This window comes from Nannobrachium achirus (assembly GCF_963921795.1).
Source record: "Nannobrachium achirus genome assembly, chromosome: 16".
NCBI classification, from domain to species: Eukaryota; Metazoa; Chordata; class Actinopteri; order Myctophiformes; family Myctophidae; genus Nannobrachium; species Nannobrachium achirus.
In genome coordinates, this window is record NC_137823.1 from 39284539 (window position 1) to 39311301 (window position 26763).

The following is a 26763-nucleotide window of genomic DNA, read 5'->3' on the forward strand; positions in this document are numbered from 1 at the left end:
ATGGGTCACCAATAGCCTATAACCAGCTCAGTGGCCTTGTGGTTAAAGTGTCCTCGCTAAGACTGGGAGGTCGGGTCGATCCTATAAAAATGGGATCCAATGCCTCCCCTTGAACGGGTACATCAAGCTGCCCCACGTTACAGAAACAGGAGAAAGGCCTATGGGCCTCATGGCTCGGCTAAGCGAAAGATATTTTTATGAATAGTGAAACGGAAGGTTCCTGCGGTTAAATCCCCAGTGTTACTGTCGAAGTGTCCTTGAGCAAAGACACTGAACTACCGATGAGCAGGTTCAACTGGTTGTTGGTGCCTTGCGTGGTTTCCACCGCCATCGCAGTGTGAATGTACAGTAATGCACACTGTAAAGTGCTTTGGATACATGCTCAATAGAAATGCCATTTACCATTTCTATCAGAAGCAGAATTGTTGTTGACGTCAAATGTTTTCATAAAAGAGGAAGTACAACAATGCTTCTAAAAAAAAGACCTTGTCTTGCTCAAGGGCATTAGAGAGTAGAAGAGCATTCCTCAGTAACTTCCTCCCTCCAGACATAAGAACCACAATGCTTCCATTAATACTTAGCATCAAGCTATGAAGTTCCATTTCATTGCTGTCGGGTGGAAACCTTGTAAAATAAAATAAAAGTGTTCTGGGTTCCAATGACACCAAGGCAGTTGTTATTTAGGCACACGCACTTTATACTTTTCATTGGTTAAATATTTACGAGCTCACAGGGCTTGTTGATTGGCAATTTTCGCTACTTTTTGGCTATTGTCAGTAGGCTATTAGTATATTGTGGCTGTCGGGTAGAAACCTCGCTATAAGTGATCATACTACAGCATCACACAAAGGCATCAAAAGTAGCAGATCCACAAGCTCCAAGAGTGGCCTGAAGTGGCACGCTTTGAGCTTGTAGATCTGCTACTTTTGCAGTTTTTGAATTTGAATCACGAAAATGAACAGTTTTGGACCGTTTTCCACCCAACATAAAAAGTTGAAACATGGAGATAGAAGGTTTCTGCCTGACACCAGTGATTTGGTGAAGTGAAAGCAGACAGACAGAAAGGCAGACGGTATCTCACTGACCACATGAGAGGCTCTCAGCTCTCTCTCCCCCCATAAAGCCTGCTTAATGCCACCATCGGGACATACTTTGACATACAATGGTATGAGGTGTGTGTGCGTGTGTGTGTGTGTGTGTGTGTGTGTGTGTGTGTGTGTGTGTGTGTGTGTGTGTGTGTGTGTGTGTGTGTGTGTGCTCGCGCACGTGTACATGTGCTCAGAAATGACCCGAGAACTGCACAGATGACCTACCACCTTTGGAGATTACTGAAGATTAGGGAGTCGTCCCCCCCTCCCACCACCACACACAGCGGGATCTGTGTGTGTGTGTGTGTGTGTGTGTGTGTGTGTGTGTGTGTGTGTGTGTGTGTGTGCGTGCGTGCGTGCGTGCGTGCGTGCGTGCGTGCGTGCGTGCGTGCGTGCGTGCGTGCGTGCGTGCGTGCGTGCGGTGACATTTTAGGGGGGCATTCATTTCAGCCTATCTTCCCCTAAACACACATCCTGCATTTCTTCCTAAAACAAACACACACCCAACTCCGACTGGCTGAATTCACCATTGTCTCATTGTCTTTAACACGTCGTCTCTGCTGGGTGGGAAAACCTCACATGTCCCAAAACGGTATCTTTTCAGGATTCAAATTAAAAAAGCATCAAAAGTAGCAGATCTACAAACTCGAAGAGCGGCGCGAGTGGATCAGCTACTTTTGATACTTTTGTGCGACGCTGTAGTATGATCAAGTAGGCAGTAGGGTGTTAATTTAGGGAGAAAAAAAATACAAAAAAGGTAGGAAATGGAGATAAGAGGTTTCTGCCCCCCGACAGCAACGATATGAGTCACCTTCAGGCACGTGCACACATAGACATCAAAAGGGTCTTGAGCCCCTGCCCTTTTATCCATCTGTAAAAAAAGTGCCCTCTCCAGACCATGAATGCAGTTTTTACTATGGTGAAATAAATGCAAATGCCCTCTTTCCATGCCATACCTGAAGGCAGCATTCAAGAGAATTGCCTTGTCCAAACTTTCCTGAACTTGAATGCAGCATCTTAATGTTGAAAGAATTGCCCTCTCTGTGTAAAAATCAAGCTGCGACGCGTTGTGAGCTTGGAGGTCGTCTATTTTCGATATTTTCAGCCCCTGCATCTCTAACATTCTCTGCACGTCCCTGGTCACCTTCTATGGGTGTCTGACGTCGGTGGAGGACACTCAGGACAGTGGTGGAAGACGCAGTTTTACTTCAGTAAAAGTAGCAATACCACAACGTAGAAATACTATACTCTGTCACAAGTGAAAGTCCTGTATTACTTGAGTAAAAGTACAAATATATTTAGTACAAAAGTTAAAAAGACTCAATGTGCCGGATGTCCCATTAAAGACTTTTGCAAAAGTATAAAATAGTACTTATGTGCTTTTTGCAACACAAATCTAAAATTCAAATAATTGCAGTGTAGTAAAAAGTACAACATTTGCACTACTGATATGTAGTGGAGTAGGAGCACTGTATAAAGCATAGAAAAATAGCAATACTCAAGTAAAGTAAAAGTACCATAAAGTCGTACTCCACACAATACAGTACTTTAGTTACTTTTTTACCACATGAGTCACTACAGTTTAGACGTCTGTCGTCGGTGGAGAGAGGGTGAGGTTCATGTTTAAACGCTGTCTTCATGTTCTTCCAACAAGAAGGAAGAAGGGGTCCATTGTTCAGACAACCGCCCCCCCCATCCTCACCAAAACCCCACACCCACCCACCGAGACTGACAAAACCTAGCGGCATTCTGGGTATGCCGAGGAAGGCCTGTTGTTTCTAATTAAAGACGTGCGTCCCAAACAGAAAGGGCCTCGGCAGAACAAACAGCAGACGTGAATTGAAAGACTCCAGCTTTTAGCCACTTAATTGTCAGACGTGAATTGAAAGCCTCCATGGTTTTAGCCTCTATTTATCCAAGGAAGTGTTGTGTGCTGTGGGCATGGATGGCGTGCCGTGATGTCCTAACATAGGAACAACCTCATCAATCATGACGCCCTAGACATACAAGGGATTTGTGCCATGGCAAGAGATCATTGTGAGAAGAGGACAACTCTTGTCCTATAGTTAACTTAACTCTAACTTGTGGCAATTATTTCTTGGCATTCATATAATCCTCTAAAACAGGGGTCTTCAACAGGGGTTCCGGGACCCATGAGGTCATTTATTTTGACATGATCATAATGGTTGCTGTCGGACAGAAACCTAGTATCTCTGTGTTAAAACTTTTTAAAGAATTAATGTACTACTTCATCATAGTAAATATCACACAAAAGTGTGACAAAATGCAACACCTTGTGAGCTTGTAGATCTGCTATTTCTGCTGAATATTCCCACAGAATATGGATGCTGGGGTGTACCTGTACCCAGAATATCGTCGTTGTCGGGTGAAAACCTTGTATGTCCAAAACGTTCGTTTTTCATTTATCATTTTAAAAATGATTATTTTGAACTAGTGAAAACAGCCGATCTACAAGCACACAACGCCTCGCACCGCGAGGCGTTGTGAGCTACGAGTTACGAGGTTTCCACCCGACAACGATGATATGGATGCTGGGGTGTACCTGAACCCAGAATAGGGATGCTATATGTGTACCTGTACGAGCGGGGGTCTCCAGCGCATGTTCTTCAGGGGGGCGGGGGCAAAGCTGCAGGACATCCCAGAGGGGCGTTTCTTCACCACCAGGACCACCTCCCCAGGCCCCGCCTTCAACTTCCCCACCAGGTGCTTCAGCTGCCAGCCCACCTGGACCAATCACAGCACAGAATAACCTCTATGTCATCACCACCACCAATAATAATGTACCTACTGTATACACTGTCAGAAACGTGTTCAAATTAGAGCCGTTTCACATAATTGGATAAAATTATTTGGTGTCAACTCTTCCATACTTTTCTGACACAGCAAAGAAATAGAAATGCCAGAGAAACGTCTTGAACAAAGAAAATAAATAAACGTGCGTAAGTGCGTGCGTGTATGTCACATACCACAGTCTGTTTGTTGACTTGTATCACCTCATCTCCTGCATGGATCCTCTGGGTTCTGTCTGCTGGAGACTAAACAACACACACACAGGTTATGGATTGCAGTTTTGATTTACATTACAGGTCTCCGCCAGGTCAGGTAGGTTATTGTGGGCCAGCAATGTTAAAAATGCTTAAATGTGTTTCCATCTTTATTACTAAGCGGGAGAGATGCGGAAACCCGTTAGTGAAGAAACACTCTACAGCAACAATTACTATGGGAACACAGAGCTATTTAACGCTTATTTGAACAAAAACCTATCGTACAGTGTACACCCGTTTCAAGTTTTATGTAGTAATTTGTTTGAAACCATATTAAAACTCTGGTGCCCTCACATTTTCTGTGGTTCCTGTGATGACATGTAGTCCATCATATGTTGATTTGATGTACATCCCCTGGAAGAGAAAGAAACATCATCTTATCATTTCATCTGAAAAGTTCTCATCTCAATTCAATTATATCTCAATCTCAACTATTAAACTGGTTTAGATGGGTTTTTGCTTAGTATTTACCCTTTTATTTCCAAGTTCTTTATCTTGATAAAACGCAACTCTGGGTGTCTTGAAAAAAGCTATGTAAATGTCATGTATTATCATGATCAAGTCCTTTTTGAAGTATGTTCGCCTATTATGTTGTTAATGTGGGTCAAAGTGAAATAAAAGACAGTGAAGTCTGTGTGTGTGTGCGTGCGTGCGTGCATGCGTGCGTGCGTGCGTGCGTGCGTGCGTGTGCGTGCGTGCTCAGTGCTCACCAGTCCCTCTCCAGGCTTGACGTTGGTGATGTGAACTTCCTCCAGGCAGGACACCTGACTCTTCAAAGGGTCAGAGGTCACGCGCACTGTCTGCTCACAGACACCGTTCAGGGCCCGTGACTGCACACACAAACACACATACAATCATGTTCATTGACCAAATATCTTCCAACACGAAAATATCCCAAGCGAAGTGAAATGCTTTTATTTGTAATTGTATTGTTGTGTAACACCACAACACATGCTGAGAAAAGAAATTGAAATGAAATTATTAATATCTAATGACATTTCCTGTGCTCACATGCACAGATCTCAATGCTATGAACTGTTCAAACTAACACAATATGACCAAAACCAAATGCTCTAAAGCCCTCTTTGAAATTGTCAAGTCAAAATAACATGATCACAGCCATAATGCAGCCATCTTATAATGAGCATCGGTGAGGACCAATTACATGAAGAGAGGTTGGGAATAATAGGGGTCCTTTAATGTAATTTTGAACCAAACCAACAGTATTAACAGAGTTCTGGTCCAGACCAGGGCTTGGGTCTGCTCCCTTTTCCCCCCTCTACACCAAAATCTCTCACCGAGATAGACAATGGACATGCTCACAAAGCTTATAGATCTGCTGTTTTTGAAAATATTGTCAAACTTTCACCTAATAAAAATGGCCAGAAATAGGGACGTCAGGTTGACGGTGGTTTAAAGGAAGTTGTGGGTGGGTTAAAAGAACCCTCACAGGAAGTGTTACCTAACAGAGGATGTGGATAGATGGGCTTCTGTGAAAGCCACATGACAGCACCACACGCACACGCACACGCACACGCACACACAGCACATACAGTATGACAGGAAAGAGGAAGTGCGTGTTTGTGTTTACGGTAAATGTGCGTGTGTTCTCACGTGTTCGCAACCCAATGTGTCTGTGGAGAGTTTGCACGTGCGTGTGGTGTGCGTGTTATTTCTTTGTTGGCTGTTTTTAAAAATATCTTGCTTGTGTCAGCTTGTGTGTGTGTGTGTGTGTGTGTGTGTGTGTGTGTGTGTGTGTGTGTGTGTGTGTGTGTGTGTGTGTGTGCGCGTGCGTGCGTGCGATTAGAATCTCTGGGTTGTCTAAAAACTAGAGACGATAAAGAAGCAAAAACAAGACACTTACGACTTCCATGATCTTCTCCTCCATCTCGTAAACAGTGCAGTCCTGCAATGAAACAAACACACAGACGATATCACAAAACTGTGGGTTGAAACATCATGCGTGTCACAAATCTGTGGGTTTCAATCTGAACTGATCGACTGTGACGCATTTCAGCAAGATCCGACACTGTCATACCAACAAGAGTATAAATGAGGCTCAACTGTCGAGAAAGATGGGAGATCTTTTCACAGCCTATCTGGGAGCACATCTCTGAAGCGAAGCAAAATGGTAAACAGAGACACAATAACAAACAGTGGCTTAAACAGCTCTCTGATAAAACCAAAACCCGAACGGCGGAATGCGGGCGTCTCTCCCACAGATAGCCCAGGATTCCACCAGCGGTTTGCGCTGGTGGAGGCATTTCACAGTTGTTTTCCCCCTTTACAGCCTGTACTGTAATTAGTTAATCTATTGCAGGCCTAGACCACTTTGGCTCTAATGTAGCCTGACAGCGCATCATGGGTTCGAGTCCCGCTCCTGACGATCTTTGCTGTGTGTCTCTAGACTGGGGCCAGCCTATATACAATGCAACTAACTAGTAACTGCGTATAGATGTTTTAACCATAGGTTTTAACATGTGTGGGGATGAAGTCTAGCTCCAGCTAGGCTAGTGTGTCTCTCCCCATTTCTCTTATCCGGTTTCCTGTCCATGTCCACTGTACACTATCGTTTAAAGGCAGAAAAGCCCCAAAAAATTTAAATTTGATTGCAAATGCTTTGTTTTGAATTCCTTAACCATTTAAGCCCTAAACTTTGCGGTGCGTATGATGAGAAAATGGCAGATCTACAACCTCACAAACATGTCGCAATTTTTTTTTACATGCTAATGTACTAAATATCATGTACATACTGTATCCACTGCCACATGTGGTATCTGTATCGTTGCTGTCGGGCAGAAGCGTCTTATCATCATATTCTGAATGTGTGTGTTTTTTCATAAATGAATTAAACTCCAGCGTCACACAAACACATCAAAAGTAGCTGTTTTTGAATTTGAATCCTGAAAAGTAACAGTTTAGTATCAGGTTTCCACCTGACAGAGACAATATTATACTCTGTCAGGTTATATATTTATCAATTGAACCATTTTTCTTGCGAGGACGAGGTGAATTGTCCTCACAATGTCTATTCCTCAAATTATGCTGTACTTGTGGGGACATTAAGGTTCTCACAAATATAGTAATGCAAGTTCACTAAACACACACACACACACACACACACACACACACACACACACACACACACACACACACACACACACACACACACACACACACACACACACACACACACACACACACACACACACACACACACACACACACACAATATGAGTCACAGTCCCTGATGGACTGCCTGTAGTAGTGTACATGTTAAGATCCAGTGACAGGTGTTGAGGGTCATCACTCAGTGAGGTGTGTCAGTTTTGTTTGGGTTTCCACAGCTCGTGCTGGTGTGTGTTGTTGTGACATGCGTGCTGACTTGGTTGCCACTGATACTCTATGTGCGGTGTTGTGGAACATGACTAAACTGTCAACTCCCCCCCATTGGATCAGTGGGACTACAGTACATACAGTACAGCACACACACTGAGGGCTCATGATGCCACAGGTTTGAATCCGGCGTACGGTATGATGCTTCCCTTTCATCATTCTCTGTATTTTAACCCTCTCTACTCTATACAGTGTCTCTCTTCATTTCCTATTTTTGTAATTATTATTTAAACAGATGTTCTTTTCTTTCTTTTTTTTCAGAAATTGAAAAATAATTCTAATATTCTTTAGAGATTTAGTGTACATGGAGGGAAAAAAAGCACCAAAAGACAGTGCAACTCAGGTTCGTTTTACTATGTCTAGAGCAGTAGTTCTCAATCTTTTTTTGGCTGGATTACCCCCTTATACTGATTCCTGAAGTACCCCCTTCCCCAGGCTGCAGAAAAATTAACATCAAAAGTCCAGTTCCAATGCCAATACGTTAAAAATGAAACAGCATAATGGAAACCAAACATTGCTTTCTATTCAATAACTGTTACCACTAGTCAAGTTATGGATGTAATTTGGTTTAGAAATGTACAGATGAGCAGGTTCACACAAACTCTGTCAATGTATTATCATTAAACATAACAGTAAATAGTATATTCACATTTTTTAATTTTTCTCAAGAACCCCTGCTGTACACATGCGTACACCCATTTGAGAAACACTGGTCTAGAGGGTATAAGTGATTGAACTGAAGTGATATTGATAAATTCCAAATATAATTATTCTGCGGCACACCTGGACTTGCGTCACTGCACCCTTTCACTTTGAGAAAACCTGCAGTGTCATCTCACTCCCTGTAGGTCAAGGGAGAACCTCTGCCCTGAATTTCTCAAAATCGGCCATATAACAAGGCTATTCACATTTTGGCTCTTCCTACACATGGAGGCCACACACAGATTGTGTTCCGAACTCATATGATCTTTGTGAAGGTGTAAAAGCAGTGAGACGTGGCTGACCTTCTGTACGGTGGAGGTGAGTTCCAGGCACAGCTGAATGATGCTGTTCTTGGTTCCAGAGAAGTCGCTGATGCCCGTCAGAGGAGTCCTGATGCACGCACGCACGCACGCACACACACACACAAACACAGAATATACCATCAGTCACTTCCTCTTCAACTCCACAAAACCACTGTACAAGTCATGGTGGAGATTCCCCACAATAACGTCAACTTTTAATGTTTTGTCCGTCACTTAACCTATAAAACCTGAGGTGAGGTCGATTCTGCAAATCAAATTCTTCTACATCAGTATCTCTTACCCTTTGAAGATTTCGCGACACAAAGTGATGCGCTGTGAGCTTGTATATCTGCTACCACCACAACTAGGTGACGTCGGGCTTCTGCGCGACACAGTTCTCTGATTGACGCATGATTACATTTTCAGGCCACGAAGCAGCCTTAAAATCTAGCTGTGTGGCCTTCACATCTAGAAATGTAAATCTGCAAAGCAGCAAGTAACTAAGAGCTGTCATATAACTGTACCTGTAGTTAGGGCTGTCACAATTATGTCATTTTAGTTGTGTATTTGTCGTTGACAATTACATTTCTGTTTGGCTTTTAGGCTTTGAAGTTGCACATGGCAATCATGACACATAACTTAAATATACAAAGAAATTACTGACATATTTGACAATTTTATACTTAAAAAATAACTTTGATAGTGGAAATAGCTGATCTACAAGCTCACAACGGGTCGCATCGCGACGCGTTGTGAGCTTTTAGATCTGCTATTTCCACTACTTTTTGAAAGTGTTTGTAACTATATTAACATTTCTCAAATAATTGCGATTAGACAATTATGTAATAATTGTGACAGCCCTACCTCTGTAGTAGAGTAAAAAGTGAAATATTTGCCTCTGAGACATAGTGGAGTAGAGGTTTAAAGTACTATTTCCACCACTACCACGGATTACAGTAAGAGAAATGCCTGCAATAAATGATGTCATGTGTTGAAAGAAACGACAGCTGCAGTGATCTGACAATGTATGTTGTTATGTTGTCGGGCAGAAACCTCTTATCTCCATATTCTACCTTTTTAGTGTTTTTTAGTAAATCAATGCCCTACTTGATCAAAAGCAGCAGATCCGCAAGCTCGAAACGAAGCAACGCTCTTTGAGCTTATAGATCTGCTTCTCTTGCTACTTTTGAATTCTGAAAAGTAACAGTTTTGGACCTTTTTTATTTTGTTTCCACCCGACACAGAGACGATTTGTTGTGATTTCACACTGCCACGCTCTTCGGAATGCATTTCAGGTCCATGCAAGCCAAAGAGTTACACAATACTGCCAAAATTGGCAGAATAAGTGCATGGCCACCCATCTACTATAAACAAATGTACAGTAATGTTATCATGTTGATGTGTGAGAGACACTCTTCAAAATGTCCTTGCGTTATGTTGACAGTGACACGTGTCGTCCTGCAGCTGCATTGTTTCGTATTGCACTGGTTCTCCAAAGTGGGGTTTGGGGACTCCCAGGGGTCCTAGAGGGGGTTCCAGTTGTGACGCGAGAGTGCTCAGTGCACACTAGCCAACACCAACTTGGAATTCCTAAATCGCAGCCCTCTCCACCCTCGCTGTCTATACTGTAGCATCTGTACATAATAGTGTTTTATACTTGTGATGATATTGAATGTGTTTTGATGCTACTTTACATGTCGATGAATTGAATATCAATGTTTTTTTTTATTTGAGAGCATCAGGAGGGGTGGAATGCGTTTCATACTCAGACAGGCTGGGATCATACTGGAACTATTGTCACTGTCGGTTGGAAACCTTGTATGTCCAAAACTGTTACTTTTTAGGAAATGGGGAGAAAAATAACCTGTGTTCCCATGGATCCAAAGTAATTATTAGCCTGACGGGTTCATTTGGTTCCATTTGTACACTGTCAGAGTTAAGGGGAGACCTTGAAATGAGAAAGTTTGAGAAACACTGGGTTAGACTATGGAGTTGAGAGGTTTGTGCATGAAGACCTTGGGACGTCCTGAAGACAGATGGAATGTGAGGAGGACTGAGGACAGCTGTAAAACCACTGCTTTTAAAGCAGCCTGACAGGAAGACACCCGTTAACAACACTGTTAACGTCCTCATCACCTGAATTCCTCACTGACAGTTAAAGTGAAGAATGCCTCACTGTCCCTCGGTGTGTGTGTGTGTGTGTGTGAGAGTGTGTGTGTTTGCACGCGTGTGTAGCAGATACCCTGGAAAGTCACAGTTTGGGATATGAGGTTTCCACCAGTGTTGTTTTTGACAACAAATTTTGATATAATTTTGTCATAATTTAGTCACCTGAAACGTCTTAGTTTTAGTCAAATTTTAGTCGACTAAATATCATAAGATTTTATGGTGACTAAATCTACAGTTGATTTAGTCAACTAAAATGTATTTTTGGCAGGCCTTAATGGCATCATAATGACTGATTTTACACTTGATTGCGTGCTGAAAATAGCCGATCTACAAACTCGTAGATCTGCTATTTTCAGCGCACAACACCTGAGAGCAACCAAACATAAAATGACTGTCTTCTCCACTAGTCCCTCCTTAACATTTTAGTCTGTTTTTATTTTGTTGACGAAATGTCAATATATTTAGTCTTAGTTTTAGTCATCACAGTTTTGTTTTCATTTAGTTTTTATTTAGTTTTCATCAGTGAAAAAAACATTTTTCGTCATAGTTTTAATCGACTTAATCAACACTGGTTTCCACCCGACAAAGAAGATATATTCATCTATCTATAAATGCGAGAAGTCTCTGCGTGTGTGTTTGTAATCCGTGTATCTCGAGAACCGTTCGTCCCACCGGCTTCAGATTCGGCACGCGCGCTCCCCGCCGCGGCACGGAGTGCAGTGCCGGGCCTCGACCCGTCCCGACGCGCGGTTTTCCCTAACCGGCGCGAAACGTTCGGAATCTCCTTATGCGGGGCTGATTGTTGACATCAGGCTGTTCCGGAGGAAATCGGCGCAAAATCGGTCATTGTGACATCACTGCAGTGCCGGGCGCAAGCGCTGACTCATTGTGACATCACTGCAGTGCCGGGCCTTGCCTCGACCCGACAGATATCTCCGTATATGGGCATAAGACTGAGAACTCCATATATGGGCATATGGGCAGATACAGAGATCTCCATACAGTATATGGGCATACATAGACAGATATCTCCGTATATAGGCATAAAAGGGACACAGACCCTAGACCCGACAGATATCTCCGTATACTGAGAACTCCATATATGGGCATCTTGCCTCGACCCGACAGATATCTCCGTATATGGGCATAAGACTGAGAACTGCGATCGGTGCAAGCGCTGAAATCGGTGCAAGCGCTGACTCATTGTGAGATTTGTGACATCACCTCATAAAAGGCTCTGACATCACGTACGCCACATGAGTCAACAAAAAATCTCTGTGAGTGTGTATGTATGTATGTAATCCGCGTATCTCGAGAACCGTTCGTCCCACCGGCACGCGCGTTCTCCATATATGGGATAAAATGAATGCCCGTATGCGGAGCTGATGTCTGACATCAGAGTTTTCCACAACCGGTACTGTGTGTCCAGAGATCTTCATATATGGGCATAAGTGGACAAAGACAAACAGATGGTCAAAACGAGTCCTATGACAACAGGTATATTGGGGTTTGCATTAAAGGGTGGGGCATTCATGGGGTTTGCATTAAAGGGTGGGGCATTCATTCCCTATTTCAAATTCGGCACGCGCGTTCCCCACCGCAGCAGGTAGTGCAGTGCTCGGCCTCGACCCGACCCGATACACGATTTTCTGTAACCAGCACGAAAGGTTCGGATTCTGATGTCTGACATCAGGATTTTCCGGAACTGACACTGTGTCTGCATAGATCTCCATATATGGGCATAAAATGGATGCAGACAGACAGATACAGATATCTCCATAAATGGGCATAAATGGACACAGGCAAACAGATGGTCAAAGATCTCCATATATGGGCATAAAGTGGACGCAGACAGACAGATACAGATATCTCCATATATGGCATAAATGGACACAGGCAAACAGATGGTCAAAACGGGTCCTATGACAACAGGTATAATGGGGTTTGCATTAAGTTTGTCTCCTCCTCCATCTGTTTGTCTGTGTCCCTTTATTCCCATTATGGAGATCTCTGTATCTGTCTGTGCCTCCGACTGTGTTGCAGACACAGTGCCGGTTCCCCCTTTAACACTTGGGGAGCCAAACGCGTTCAGGGACGAGTTATGGCCACTAGATGTCACCCTGCCACAGGAAGTTATATCGTCGAGGGACGAGTCAACAAATAGTTAACTTTTCGAGACCGCAGCTTCCCTTTGCATGCCCTGAATCCATTACGTCACCCAGCCAGGGCAGGAAGCCCCCTGTCTCTCCCCACACGGAAGGATTTTACATGGCTTTAGATTCTACTTTGAAACATAAGAACGGCTTTATCTGAGAATGAGGTAAAAACAGCCCCATGGAGGCAGAGAGCTGATTGTTTTCACGGCGACACTTTACCGCGAATTTACCGCGATTTTTTTACCGCGAGTTTCGCGAGCGTTTGTAAACAAATGGAGTACCTCCTCAATCTTCTCTGGACACGCACGTGCACACGCACGAAGCTTGCGGGGCTCATCAAAACATAACGTAAGTCAATGGTGGCACCAGCAACAGCTATAAATGTTATAAACCTTGGCCGCCCATGTGTTAATGCAAACCCCATTATACCTATTGTCATAGGACCCGTTTTGACCATCTGTTTGAAAAAGCGACAGAGATCTCATATATGGGCATAAAATGGACGCAGATAAACAGATATCTCCATATATGGCATATATGGGCATACAATGGACGCAGAATCACAAAGTTCTCCATATACGGGCATAAAAGGGACACAGACAGACAGATACAGAGATCTCCATATATGGGCATAAAATGGACGCAGATAAACAGATATCTCCATATATGGGCATATAATGGACCCAGAACTATAACTGCAGTGATCTCTATATGGACATAAAATGGACGCCGACAGACAGACAGATACAGATATCTCCATATATGGGCATAAATGGACACAGGCAGACAGATGGTCAAAACAGGTCCTATGAAAACAGGTATAATGGGGTTTGCATTAAAGGGCGGGGCATTCATTCCCTATTTACATTGTTCCGAGTTGACCAGGTCGCCGACTAGACGCTGGGCCGCCCGAAGGGCGGCCCAGCTTCTAGTCATATATAATGGACCGTAACGGGTACATTTGGTTCCATTTGTACACTGTCAGAGTTAAGGGGAGACCTTGAAATTTGAAAAGTTTGAGAAACACTGCTTTTATCAATGAATCAGTGCGTTACCTGTCCAGCCAGGCCAGCAGACTCTTGGCGGCTGCAATCAGCTCCACCACGGCGGTGAGGAAGGCGTTGGAGGGCTTGTGGGCGGTGACGCCGTCGTAGGCCGGGTTCTTGCGGCGCTCCGACGCCGCGTTGTGCAGGTTGTGCGACGCCGACCTCATCCTGCCCACCAGCGTCTTCAGGTTGTCCGACTCCACGCCATAGTTCTGCAGGAGATGAAGGGTCATGACTTTGTCACTACAATTGCAATTCTATTTTTTTTCCTCGACTCCCCGAAAGGTCAATCAACCGCCATCAACTTCTTCAGAACACAGCAGCTAGAGTTATAACGAGAACCAGAAGATATGAATATAAATAAAAACGAATTAATATACAAAGGGACGGACAGCTCCAGTTTGCAAACAACTGGTCTAGTGCAGTGGTCCCCTGGTACAGCTGGTAGCCTGGCAAGCAGTCTAATATCACAGTCACAGAGATCTTTTTTTCTTTTCTTTTTCTTTTTTTCTTTTTTTTTTACAAACATAGATTTATCTGGTTTCCGGGCTGGTTCTCTAGTCCATACCTAGAGTCTGGGTCTGATGCCTACAGAGCTCAACAACGCACCGCATTGCAGATCTGCGATGTTTTCGCTTATAGTGACATTACCAAAAATAGGCACACGTCGGGTTGAAAGTGCTTATGAACAAACATAAATCCATAGAGGCAGACAGACAGGGGGGAGGAGGAGGGGAGACAGCTTGGCAGACAGACCAAAAAGACTAGACGAATGCTTTTGATTTTTTTTAATCCCGGAGGAGGGACAGCTGAGATCGGCAGCCCTCAGCAAAAGCGGGTTCACCCGTCCATAGGATGCCAGAAGAGCAAATTCCTGCGACCACGTCGGGTCGAGACCACGTAACCCTGTCATAACCCGCAGTGACGGATGGGCGATTAAAGCCACCAGAGTCATTCACATGACCCCTGAACCCACCTACCCCACACACACACACACACACACACACACACACACACACACACACACACACTAAACTCCCACACACACACACACACACACACACACACACACACACACACACACACACACACACACACACACACACACACACACACACACACACACACACACACACACACACACACACACACACACACACACACACACACTAAACTCCCACATTCCTTGGGACCAGTCACCATGGCGATCATCTGACCAGAAAATATTCCGGGCCTGCGTCAGCTTCAGTCAAAGCAAATCCTCTCAAACTCAAAAATCGCAGCGACGTTGTTAGCCAAAGCATTACGCCCGTTGTTATACTTTCACTCTAAGCTGTTCGATAACACTCTGTGTTTAATGTCGGGGGTCACACTTCACTGCATGGGATGAAATGGGAGGATCGTTTATTTTTTTCTCCAGTTTGTTAGATTATACCTTTGTTATTTCGTTACACACATCTGCCATATAGAGTACTGCATGATCATATAGAGTACTGCATGATCATATAGAGTACTGTATGATCCTTCTCTTAGCAATGAATTACATGTGCTGTCAAGATGAGTCGTTCTCAAACCTTTTAATGTCAAGGACTTTGTGTTTTAGACCAATAGACCACAGGTTCTCAAAGTGGGGACCCCCCCAGGTGTACCAGGAGGTCCCCAGCGAAATTAGTTAATATAGTGTCAATCAATCATTTTAACCACTTTAAACATTATGTTATACTTATACTTTGGCTATTGGAAGAATATCAGATATACGAGCTCAAAGCGCGCCACTCCGTGCCACGCGTTGAGATTGTAGATCTGCTGTTTATGAAAATATAATCAGAAAAAAATCTAACCTCGGTTCGAAGTGTTCTAGAGCTATGACATCTGTGTTCTAGATTACAGTACAGTACATTCTGTGTTCTAGATCTATACTTTCTATGTGCTTTAGTTCTATATTTTTAGATTCTATGTGTTCTGAATGAATGAATGATTTTGTCTGGAGAGCCAAATTGTCATGTGAAGCTTGACCAATCCTCAATTCTTCATTCTGGACTGGACAGACAAAGCTATACCTTGGAAGCGGTTTTCACAGCTTCAAAAAATATATAAAATATGGTCAAAGTGGTTAAAATGATTGTGAAGCTTAATTAACTACTTTTGCTGACCAACCAAATAGGGTTTAAGTGGGATGAAATGGGCAGAGCGGTCATAGACTGGTAGAGAACAGGAAGGTGTTCAACACAGGGACATGTGATGTGAGATGCACTTTACTGTTAAAACAGGAAGTGAAGGTGGGGTTTGGTCGGAAGGAAATGGAACACAGGAAGTAAGGCATGTCTGTGAGGGTGAGGAGCCGGTAATAATGACGCGTCCATGTTTTTCCCAATGACCCTAAGTGCGACGGTGGGGGCGCGGGGGGGCTGCAAGGGAAAGGAGCGCTTGTTTACGGTGATGACGACGGAGGCGCGCCGTCTCAGGCGACCATGAGCCACATGAGACACTGCCAGCGAGTCGCTGTGTTGAGCGTTGCGACCACGTAAGCCCTATTCCAAAATGTGCATTGGGAGCTTGTAGAATAAATTGCCTATTTTTAATAATTATTTTGAAAATCAAGTAATAATTGAGAAAAACTGGGACAGTAAACAGACACAGTAAAGGCAAGAGAGAGAGGGAGAGGGGGTGACATGCATTAAAGTGCCCCAGGTCAGACTCAAACCGGGGACAGCTGTGAGAAGGACTATAGCCTTATGTATGTGGTATGCACTCTTATAGGGTCCCATCTTGTGTACCCCTAAACTTTTTTTTACATTGTTAACTATGTTGATATACCTATTTATTGCGACCGTAAGGTCGCAGTTTAGTATCAAAACCTCCACCGGCCGTCGGTCGGTCGGTCGGTCGGTCGGTCGGTCGGTCGGTCGGTCGGTCACACGTCACACCTTTGCCCTGCTCATATCTCCGCATCAGTATGACATCACACTGCTGATGATGTGGCGTGACATCACGCCACATCATCGGCTGAGGACTGTGTGATGTCATCATATCTCCATATATGGAGACATAAGTTGCTCATGCCCAAATATGGGCTGGTGAGGTCAGACTTAGTGTGATGCGTAGGTTATCTCCATATATGGATATTCAACTTCAATGAGTATATAAGACCGGCATTATCTACCGACAGCTGCTATAAGCCAACCCTGGCGATAAGGTCTGAGTCGAAGAAATGCTTCTTTCCTGGCAAGAATTGCCCCTTTATACTGTAGGGCTCGTTTGTGTATTGTATGACATCACGCCACATCATCGGCTGAGGACTGTGTGATGTCATCATATCTCCATATATGGAGACATAAGTTGCTCATGCCCAAATATGGGCTGGTGAGGTCAGACTTAGTGTGATGCGTAGGTTATCTCCATATATGGAGATTCAACTTCAATGAGTAACCATGGCAAACTGTCAACTGCCCGTATGTCTTGATAATTGGTAAAACAAACTTTTGGCCTATTTGTGGAGATAAGCGACCAACGGTCGCTTATCTCCCGATTAGGGAGTCTTACTGGTTTATATATATATATATATATATATATATATATATCGTCAAAATAGCTGATCTACATCAACATGTTGTCTTGTAGATTGGCTATTTGAGCAATTTTAAAATGTCTTTCAAAATAGTAAAAAAATTGCAAAAAAAGTTTAGGCATTAATCTGTGACGACTGGGGCGCCCCAAGAGCTTGTAATTTGTATGTCATGGAAATGTAGAGTTACACAAATGCATACATATACATATAAACCTGTCCAATAGCAGGCAGTTCTATATACTTTAAGTAATTACATTACAAGGTTAAAAAAAAATCTGAGTGCAAGGGTCACTGGGAACAGTTGTGCTCTCGTGGCGAACAGGATGCACATGTGACCCCTCCCCCACCACCACCGACCAGAATTCATCAACACATACAAGGACACACATATACAGTGCATGCACATAAACACATGTGCACACACACACAAAAACAAACGTATTGTAGGCCCACGCACGGTTCTGTTCACATTCTCTCTCCACACACACACACACACACACACACACACACACACACACACACACACACACACACACACACACACACACACACACACACACACACACACACACACACACACACACACACACACACACACACACACACACACACACACACACACACACACACACACACACACACACACACAGAGAGAGAGAGAGAGAGATGAAAAGCCATGACAGCATTGTTCCAGTGGGTTGAGATCAGATGATGTTTGTTCTGCCGCTCTCTCTCTCTCTCTCTCTACACCTCCGCTCAACACTTTCCTCTCTTCCTCCCTTTCTCTTCTTCTGCCAGCTCCTCCCTTCCTCCCCAAGCCTCCAGGGTCATGCCGCGTGCACGTGTGTGTGTGTGTGTGTGTGTGTGTGTGTGTGTGTGTGTGTGTGTGTGTGTGTGTGTGTGTGTGTGTGTGTGTGTGTTTTCATCCTGCTAAGGAACCACATGGGTGGAGGCAGAACAGTAGACAATGCAACGAGCCACCAAAAAACTAAATAAAGCGCGATGCTTCAGGCCTGTCTGTTCCTCTGCAGCGTTAAGCACTTATCCTTTAATGTATAATCAATGTATAATCGCAACAATTTACTTTTTGCTATAGCTTTTAATGAAGCTATAGCAATGATTCAATGATTGATGAATGCATCAATCAAAACTGACCCCATCCACACCATTCTACAGTATCAGCCGTGTGCGTGCGTGCGTGCGAGTGTGTTTGTGTGTGCATGCGTTGTAAACAGAACAGATATAGCATGATAAGAATGTCAGACTTGTTGTATCCTGTAAGTCCCTCAAGGCGTGCCGTTACGGTAGATTTATTGTGCACTGGGATAACATAATAATATATGGATAACATTTATATTAAGTAGGAACCATGCACAAAAGTACCTTTAAGTGTGCAATAACTAATGTACGGTACATATACAGTACTTTGCTACTTTTCTTACATTGCTGCTATTCTTTAGTTTTTCTTTGTTTTTGTGCTGCTACACTCAAGTCGCAAAAGAGAAATTTGAAGTTTGCCCAGGACCCAAACTAGAGAAAATAGCAGATCTTGGAGTTTTTTAATTGATGAAAAGTTGTAATTGTTTTGTTTAAACCTTAAAATCTTTTGCAATAATAAACTGTTTACTGTGCATATTTTTCATTTAGATTTTTAACCTTTCCATATGATGTTTTTACATAGTATTGTATATTTGTCTGTCATTAAATGCCATAGTGCTTTCTTGGGTTTAAAATCCTCTTAGCAGACCTTGTATGAACTGTACTTTTCTGTACTTGTGTTTTGCGAACTGCAAAAAAAAGTACTCAATCAATCAATTCAATCAATCAATGACTGCGTGGCTGTCTGAGCTAGCTGCAGATGAGAGCCAGCGCTGCGCGTCAGGACGCCCAGGCAGGACAACATCTGTCCTGCCTCGGGCAACACCGGCAGTCTCTCATCATCATCAACACTAACCAACACAGAGGAGGAAGAATGGACGAGACACATGTGCAGAAAGAGAGAGAAGAGAGAGAGAGAGAGAGAGAGAGAGAGAGAGAGAGAGAGAGAGAGAGAGAAGGTAGAGTGTTTGATGTCCATGTGATAGTGTTGTGTACCTTCTTCCTCTTCAGATTAAAGACTTCCATGTGCTGACAGCTGACTTGGTTCTCATTACAGACGACTGACTACAGCAGCTTTCTGCATGCACTCTATGTTTACCATGTACATGTAAGCTAGCAGGACATACAGTAAACTGTATTCATTATGTACATTTACGCTAGCAGGGCATACAGTAAACTGTGTTAATTAATGGCCTGAACACGGAAGTCTCAACAGTCACTACAAGTAGTGTTTGTATCAGCATCTGTTGTCACTAATAACTATAGTTATTATGTTGGCCCTCGTTTTCATTACAATAAATGCAGACATTGAAAAATCGAAGGAGAACAAGAATACATGCCATGGGTAGTAAAAACAACAGTTGCTGTATGGTTGTGATGAACAAGAAAGGCCATTATACCACTGGATATCACCACAATGTTTCTCCCTCTCTTCCCTTATTCCGAGTCTCTGCTCTATCACTCTCTCTCACACTCTCTCAATATCCAATATTGACAATTTTTCTTAGCTTCTCAATTAGTCAAATATTTCAGAATTAGAATAACTTTGTACTTACAGTACATACAGTACATAAATAATGCACTTTATATTCTTGCAAATCTCAGAGTGCTAAAGAATATGAAATACAGCAAATCATATTGGTAAATGGTGCATTCGTATAGCGCTTTTTATCCAAAGCGCTTTACATAGATTGTGCATTACATTCACACACACACACACACACACACACACACACATTCATACACCGATGGTGGAGGAAACCATGTAAGGCACCAACCTGCATATCGGGAGCAATTAGGGTTCAACGTCTTGCTCAAGGACACTTTGACACTAATCTTGAGTTTCCCAGAATTTCTTCGCCTCTCGCATACAATTACAAACTGGCCTGTGGTCAAATTGGGAACCTTGTGGTTCCCATTCGGCCACTCTACCGGCCACTGCCCCCCCTCTTGGCCAGGAGGTTAGAGATTTCCCCACAAGGTAAAAGGGCACAGTCTCTACCAGATTAGTTCAAAAGAATAAAATAAATATGAACTCCCTGGCTTCTCTGTGGGTCACGGCTGAGGTCAGTCAGTTCAGAGACATGTTTTTGTCACAACTCTCACAACAGGAGGCGTCACTCGGAGCCTGGTGGCTCCTATTCATGTGCTGTGCTGCCGTGCTGCGTCCCACAACACAAGCAGCCCGGCACTGATTGTAAACCCACACAGGACAGCTACTGTAGCGAGTCTGACTGTCAACAATGACAGTTTTTCAATAATGCTTTTGACAGCGTGGCTCTGCAGGAAGTTGAGCCGTCTATGGGAGGGCCTGTCTGTGTGTCCAGACTGAGCTAAGAGCTGGACCCATCAGCACCAAAGGTTGTGTGCATACTGCCAGTGGGCCAAAGACTGAGTTACAGTATTAGTATCAATACTGCAATATACTTATACTAGTACAAAGGTATTGGCATCAAAATATACTTTAAAGAACCAAAAGTAAAGGTATTCATTATGTTGAATGTCCCGTTTCACAAGTTACCATGTCTAAACATAATAATCTGTTGAAAATAGCTCACAACACGTTGGATCGCAACGTGTTGTGAGCTCTTTTTATAATGGAAGTCAATGGAACTCAGATCGGGCTGAAACCTTGCCCACATTTGAGTCATGAATATAAAACACTTTACAATTTGTTTAAACGATTCTTTTGTGTGAATGAAGTGATAACACAACCTGTTTTACACATTTAATCACTTTTTTTGTAGTGATGTCTCTTGACAATAGTATCTGACTGCACATACAGTAAGTATGTGCAGAAAGTACAGTTTAATCACTACATGAACTGTACGCCACGTCTTCAAGTGAACTTGATAAAAAGAATATCAACACCTTGTACAGTATGTCCTAAACATTAACTTTTCAGGAGATGGGGAAAAGAAAATAACCATTGGAAATAAACTTCCTATGGATCCAAATGTAGTTATTATTTAGTCTGATTGTTAATAGTTCCATTGGTTAAATATTTATAACACAGATATATTTAACAGCTTTTCAACCTGGCCTCCTTAGTTTGGCCAGTCATAATAGGTGAACATTTTCACAAGGAGTTCTTGTGAGCTTGTAGATCTGCTATTGCCGCACCTTTTAAGTATATACAGTATACTACTGTATTGTATACTAATATATTTGTTTATGAAAAATATAAAAAGATTAAATATAGAGATACAAGGTTTCTGACCCGACAGTCTGGATGTACTGTAACATATACTATCTTGGTTTGTCTTTTTCAACTAGTTTGATGTCCAAAATAAATGTTTTGGCCGTCCGTGATGGACTGATGGTGTTGAAATGCCTAATTTATACTCAGCTGTGTGCTGAATATAGCCGATCTATAAGCTCACAACGTAACGTGTCGTGCCGTGACACGTTGTGAGCTACGGCTATTTTCGGGGAGTGACACCTACACACAACCAAGCCTAAAATGACTTGTCTTTGTTGCTGCAGATTTAGTCAACTAAAACTAGACTAACATATGACTAAAACTAAATGGAATTTTATTCAAAAGACTATCATGACTAGAACTAAATCAAAATGTGCTGTCAAAACTAACACTGATTGTGTCAGACTGGAGGCGCTTTGTTGAGAAGGTAACAGACAGCATGATATTTTCCATCATGAGCACATTCTCTGGCATGGAAGCCCAGCCTGTCATATCAATACAGAGATTACAGAGATAAGACTTCAACATGATGGCGGATTGGCTCAAAGATATTATCTGACTGCCACACAGTGTTGTAAAGTAACTAAGTACTTACTACTTAAGTATGTACTCAAGTACTGTACTTAAAAAGGAAATAGGTTTTACTTTACTGGAGTATTTCCAATTTTCTGTACGTTTACTCAACTACATCTAAAAAGGCAAATATTGTACTTTTTACTCCTCTACAATTATTTTAAAACTTGGGTTAGATAATTTATACTTCTATTCCATTACCTCAGAGGCAAGTGTGTTTTTTTTCTCCACTGCAACATTGACACCTTTAGTTACATTTTACTTTGCAGTTTATTAATACAACACATGCATTAACCACTTAAGCCTATTTTGTACTTTGAAAATTGCAGATCTACAAGCTCACAAAACACGTTGCAGAGAAATTCTGAAAACTGTTAAATTGGTCCTGTAAGTAATATTTTGACGCCAATATACATTTGTACTTTTACCACACACACACACACACACACACACACACACACACACACACACACACACACACACACACACACACACACACACACACACACACACACACACACACACACACACACACACACACACACACACACACACAGAAATGCATACAAAGAGGGACACAGACAGACAGACAGACAGACAGACAGACAGACAGACAGACAGACAGACAGCTGAGCCAACATTCCAGTGTAATCCCTGGTTCCTGATGGCAGCGCCTGCTCCCAGCTCCCAGCCCCACCCCCCATAAACAGCACACACTGTGACAATGCAAACACACCTGACTGAAACTCCAACACCTGGTGTCACAAAACAATGCCCTATTAGCATAGGTTTCATCCATACACTGTTGCTAGGAGACCAGCCCAAACTCATAAGCAACATCCATTCTGCTATTGGTTGCTTAACCCTATTTATTTTATACACTAAGAAATTAGCAAAAATAAGCAATCTAGATGTGCACGTTTTTGTACTTAGTTACTTTACATCGCTGCTTGTGAATAAATAATAACTACATTTAAAAATGAATGAGTTGATCAAATAAACTAAACTAAACTAAACATTGGATCCAATTGAACACTTTTTTTCCCCTTTTCCTGAAAAGTGAATGTTTTGGACCCCCAACAAAGACGAAACATTTGACTGTCGTCAACTGTTGCTTGAAACAAGGAGGCAGACTTGCAGACTGTTGCCTGTCGTAAATAGCAGATATAGATGCTCACAACGTGTCACATTTGTGACGCTTTGTGAGCTTGTAGATCTGCTATTTACTGAGCACGACACCAGCACGCAATCAAGTATAAGACCCATATAGACCTGAGGCAAATTCTACAAATGTCTTCTAAATCCTAACAGTTTTCTGAAAAAACATTTTCATGTCAAGGACCCCCAGAATTATATGTATTTGGCTGCAGACCAAAGTAAAGTATACTATAAAATAATGGTTAAAGATCTAAAGTGACACAGATGCTTTCCAGGTCTAGATGGGTTTAAAGCAGGGCGTACAGTACAGTACTAACCAGAGCACACAGCATGGTTTAAAGCAGGGCGTACAGTACAGTACTAACCAGAGCACACAGCATGGTTTAAAGCAGGGCTTACAAACAGGGGCTAGTCCCAGTTGGGCGGTGTCCCAGTTGGGCAGTGCAGCGATAAGGCGGTGGGGGAGCCTTTCCAACAGACTGTAAAGCAAGCGATCTTCATCCCATTCATGCGTTTATCGTGCGCTTGCCCAGGCCGTAAATATAACGATTGCATTCACCACGGCTTCGTAACTCGCGCGGCGCTCGGGCGCGAAGAGCAAGACCAAGGTCCGCTGGCCTTCGCGCCGCTTGCAATGTCGTGGACAATAACTGTGACATATAACCATTGTATTGCTCATCAAATTTTCGGCGAGAAATCAATGGGGTCTCATAGCTGCTTGCCGCCTAACGCTACACCACCGCCCAACTGGGATTTTCCCACAAACAGTACTAACCAGAGCACACAGCAGGTCCACGGCCTCCAGGACCAGCTCCTGGTGGCCCACTCGGCTCACACCCAGCGCCAGGAGGTCCTGGTGGGTGATCCTCAGCAACCTCTCCCCGTCTACCTGCTCCGTCTGGAAGGAGACGATGTACTGCTGGAGGCTGTCATCTAGACCTGACAGGAGAGGGAGAGAGGGAGAGGAACAGAGTTAATTTCACCCACTAAAACTATGACGAAAAATGTTTGTCGACCATCTTTTTTCACTGACAAAAATGCGCCGCAGCACACTTGTACATCTGCTATTTTCAGCATGCAACCAAGTGTAAAATCAGCCATTATGATGCCATCAAGGCCTAACAAAACATTCTTGGGTCGGTAAAAATCATTATATATTTTGACTAAAACTAGACTAAAACTAAAACCTTTCAGATGACTAAAATGTGACAAATCTTATTCAAGACTTTGACTAAAACTAAAAATAACAATGAAGAGGAGATGAGATGCGATGAGATTGAGATTTATTGACTTTGCGTTGCTTGTTCACGGTCTCCTTGTTCGTTTACTCTGTAGACATGTTTCATGTTTCAAACTGAACTTGGAAAATGCACGGGTGAGTGAGAGAAAACGGCACTAGGCCCAGGGACAGAGGGCTGGATGGATTGAGAGAGAGAGAGAGAGACAACGAAGGAGGGAGGGAGGCGAAAATGAACAAAACGGTTGTGATACAGTAGGTGTATGCATGAGCAAGCATTATGATGTGTCAAGCCTAATTTATACCCCATACACAATGGTTCCCAACCAACCTTTTTATTTTCTCCATTGAACCCCCCTTCTTACATTCGACAAAGGCAGAGACCCCCCAGGTGTGCGGAGCGCACGCGCATGTGCGTGCGTGTTTTACAGACATGGTAACAATGTGGGAGAGTTAGCTATGTTAAAGTTACAGAATAATAGAATCTGTAAGACGAGTTGGACTGATGTCACATTGAGAACACGCCTGCAGGCAGACAGTGGATGAAAGCCGGTTATGAAGACTTAGTGAAAGTTCAATAAAGAAGCTCTTGTATCTCAGGCTTACTTTCCATCCATCCATCCATCCATCCATCCATCCATCCATCCATCTTCAACTGATTATCCGGCATCGGGTCGCCGGGGTAACAGTTCAGAGAACAGAGAACTCCAGATTTCCCTTTCCAGAGCAACATTAGAAACTTCCTCCTGGGGATCCCGAGGCGTTCACTGGCCAGTGTGAAGATATAATCCCCCCAATCTGGTCCTTGGTCTGCCAAGGGGTCTCCTTCCAGTGGAACATGCAGCGAGGACCTCCCTAGGGAGACGCTCGTGAAGCACCCCTACTTAGATGCCTGCACCACCTAAGCTGACTCCTTTCCAAGTCAAGGAGCAGCGGTTCTACTCCCGAGTCTCTCACGGATGTCTGAACTTCTCACCCTATCTCTATTCTAAGAGAGAGGCTGGCCACCCGTCTTGAGAAAGCTAATTTCTGCCACTTGTATCCGCAATCTTATTCTTTCGGCCTTTCATTGTGCTTTATTTATTTCCTCGGGATTTCAACCACGTAATTTCCTCTTTTCAACACTATCAAAAACCTTTCATTCATAATTCTAAGCGTGAGCACTACTAGCCAAAACACTGCTGCAGTACAGCACACCGATATAGCTTGTTGAAGACCAATTATGCCCCGAAAGCGGCACAGTTTGCGATGGGAGTATTAATGAAGCTTGAGATAAAGTGAGAGGATTGAGTGAGTTTCTTCACAAAGAGCGCCATTCTTTCCGCAGAGGATGAGTGTTATGATCTCATAGCAGTCTGACAGCACACAGTGTCAACACACACTCTCTATTGACTCAGTCTGTGCTGAAGCATCACTGACTGCTGTTAACACTGTCTCGACACAACGCCACATAATCACACAACTCAGTGTCAACCTTCCATTTGCAGCAATTCAAAACTATCTCTGGTTTTGGCACAGACGGATTAAAGCCGTTCCACGTTCAAGTCTTGGAAAATCGTTTTTTCACAAACCCTGGTGATTAAACGACAAAGATTCTAAACGATAACTCTTCATAAGATGAAACAAACACGGAGGATGAGTAGGTTCATACCCTGCATGGTTGCCTCTATCATAGGTGTGTGAAGGTGTGTGAACATGGGTGAACGTGAAATACATCGTAAAGCGCCTGAAACCAGGAATTGAACCCCCGACCTCCCAGTCTCACGGCCTACAAGCTCACAGCGTGTCGCGGATGCGACGCATTGTGTGAGCTTGTAGGTTCTGCTATTTTAGGGCGCGTGACGCGACATAATGACAGAGTATAAATCAGGCTTAAGGGGACGATGACACCCAGACGTGTCACTACAGGCACTTCATCCTTGACGAACAGGGGCTGTCCATACAGAAAGCATTCCTTGACGGCCACCGCTACCACTGCAGCACTATCATTCTATTCTGCAATG

General features: G+C 43.3%; 1 protein-coding gene across 1 annotated transcript in view; it reads right to left on the reverse strand.

The window, feature by feature from the left end:
* The window catches only part of LOC308301331 (connector enhancer of kinase suppressor of ras 3-like), a 58277-nt gene that overhangs the window by 7580 nt on the left and 23934 nt on the right, over positions 1-26763 (reverse strand). The window contains exons 2-9 of the mRNA XM_080745282.1: positions 24299-24462; positions 13934-14136; positions 8554-8641; positions 6018-6059; positions 4864-4983; positions 4448-4507; positions 4076-4144; positions 3684-3833 (exon numbers count right to left, since the gene is read on the reverse strand). Coding sequence (XP_080601408.1) covers positions 3684-3833; positions 4076-4144; positions 4448-4507; positions 4864-4983; positions 6018-6059; positions 8554-8641; positions 13934-14136; positions 24299-24462 — 896 coding nt within the window. The remainder of the gene's footprint in view (positions 1-3683; positions 3834-4075; positions 4145-4447; positions 4508-4863; positions 4984-6017; positions 6060-8553; positions 8642-13933; positions 14137-24298; positions 24463-26763) is intronic.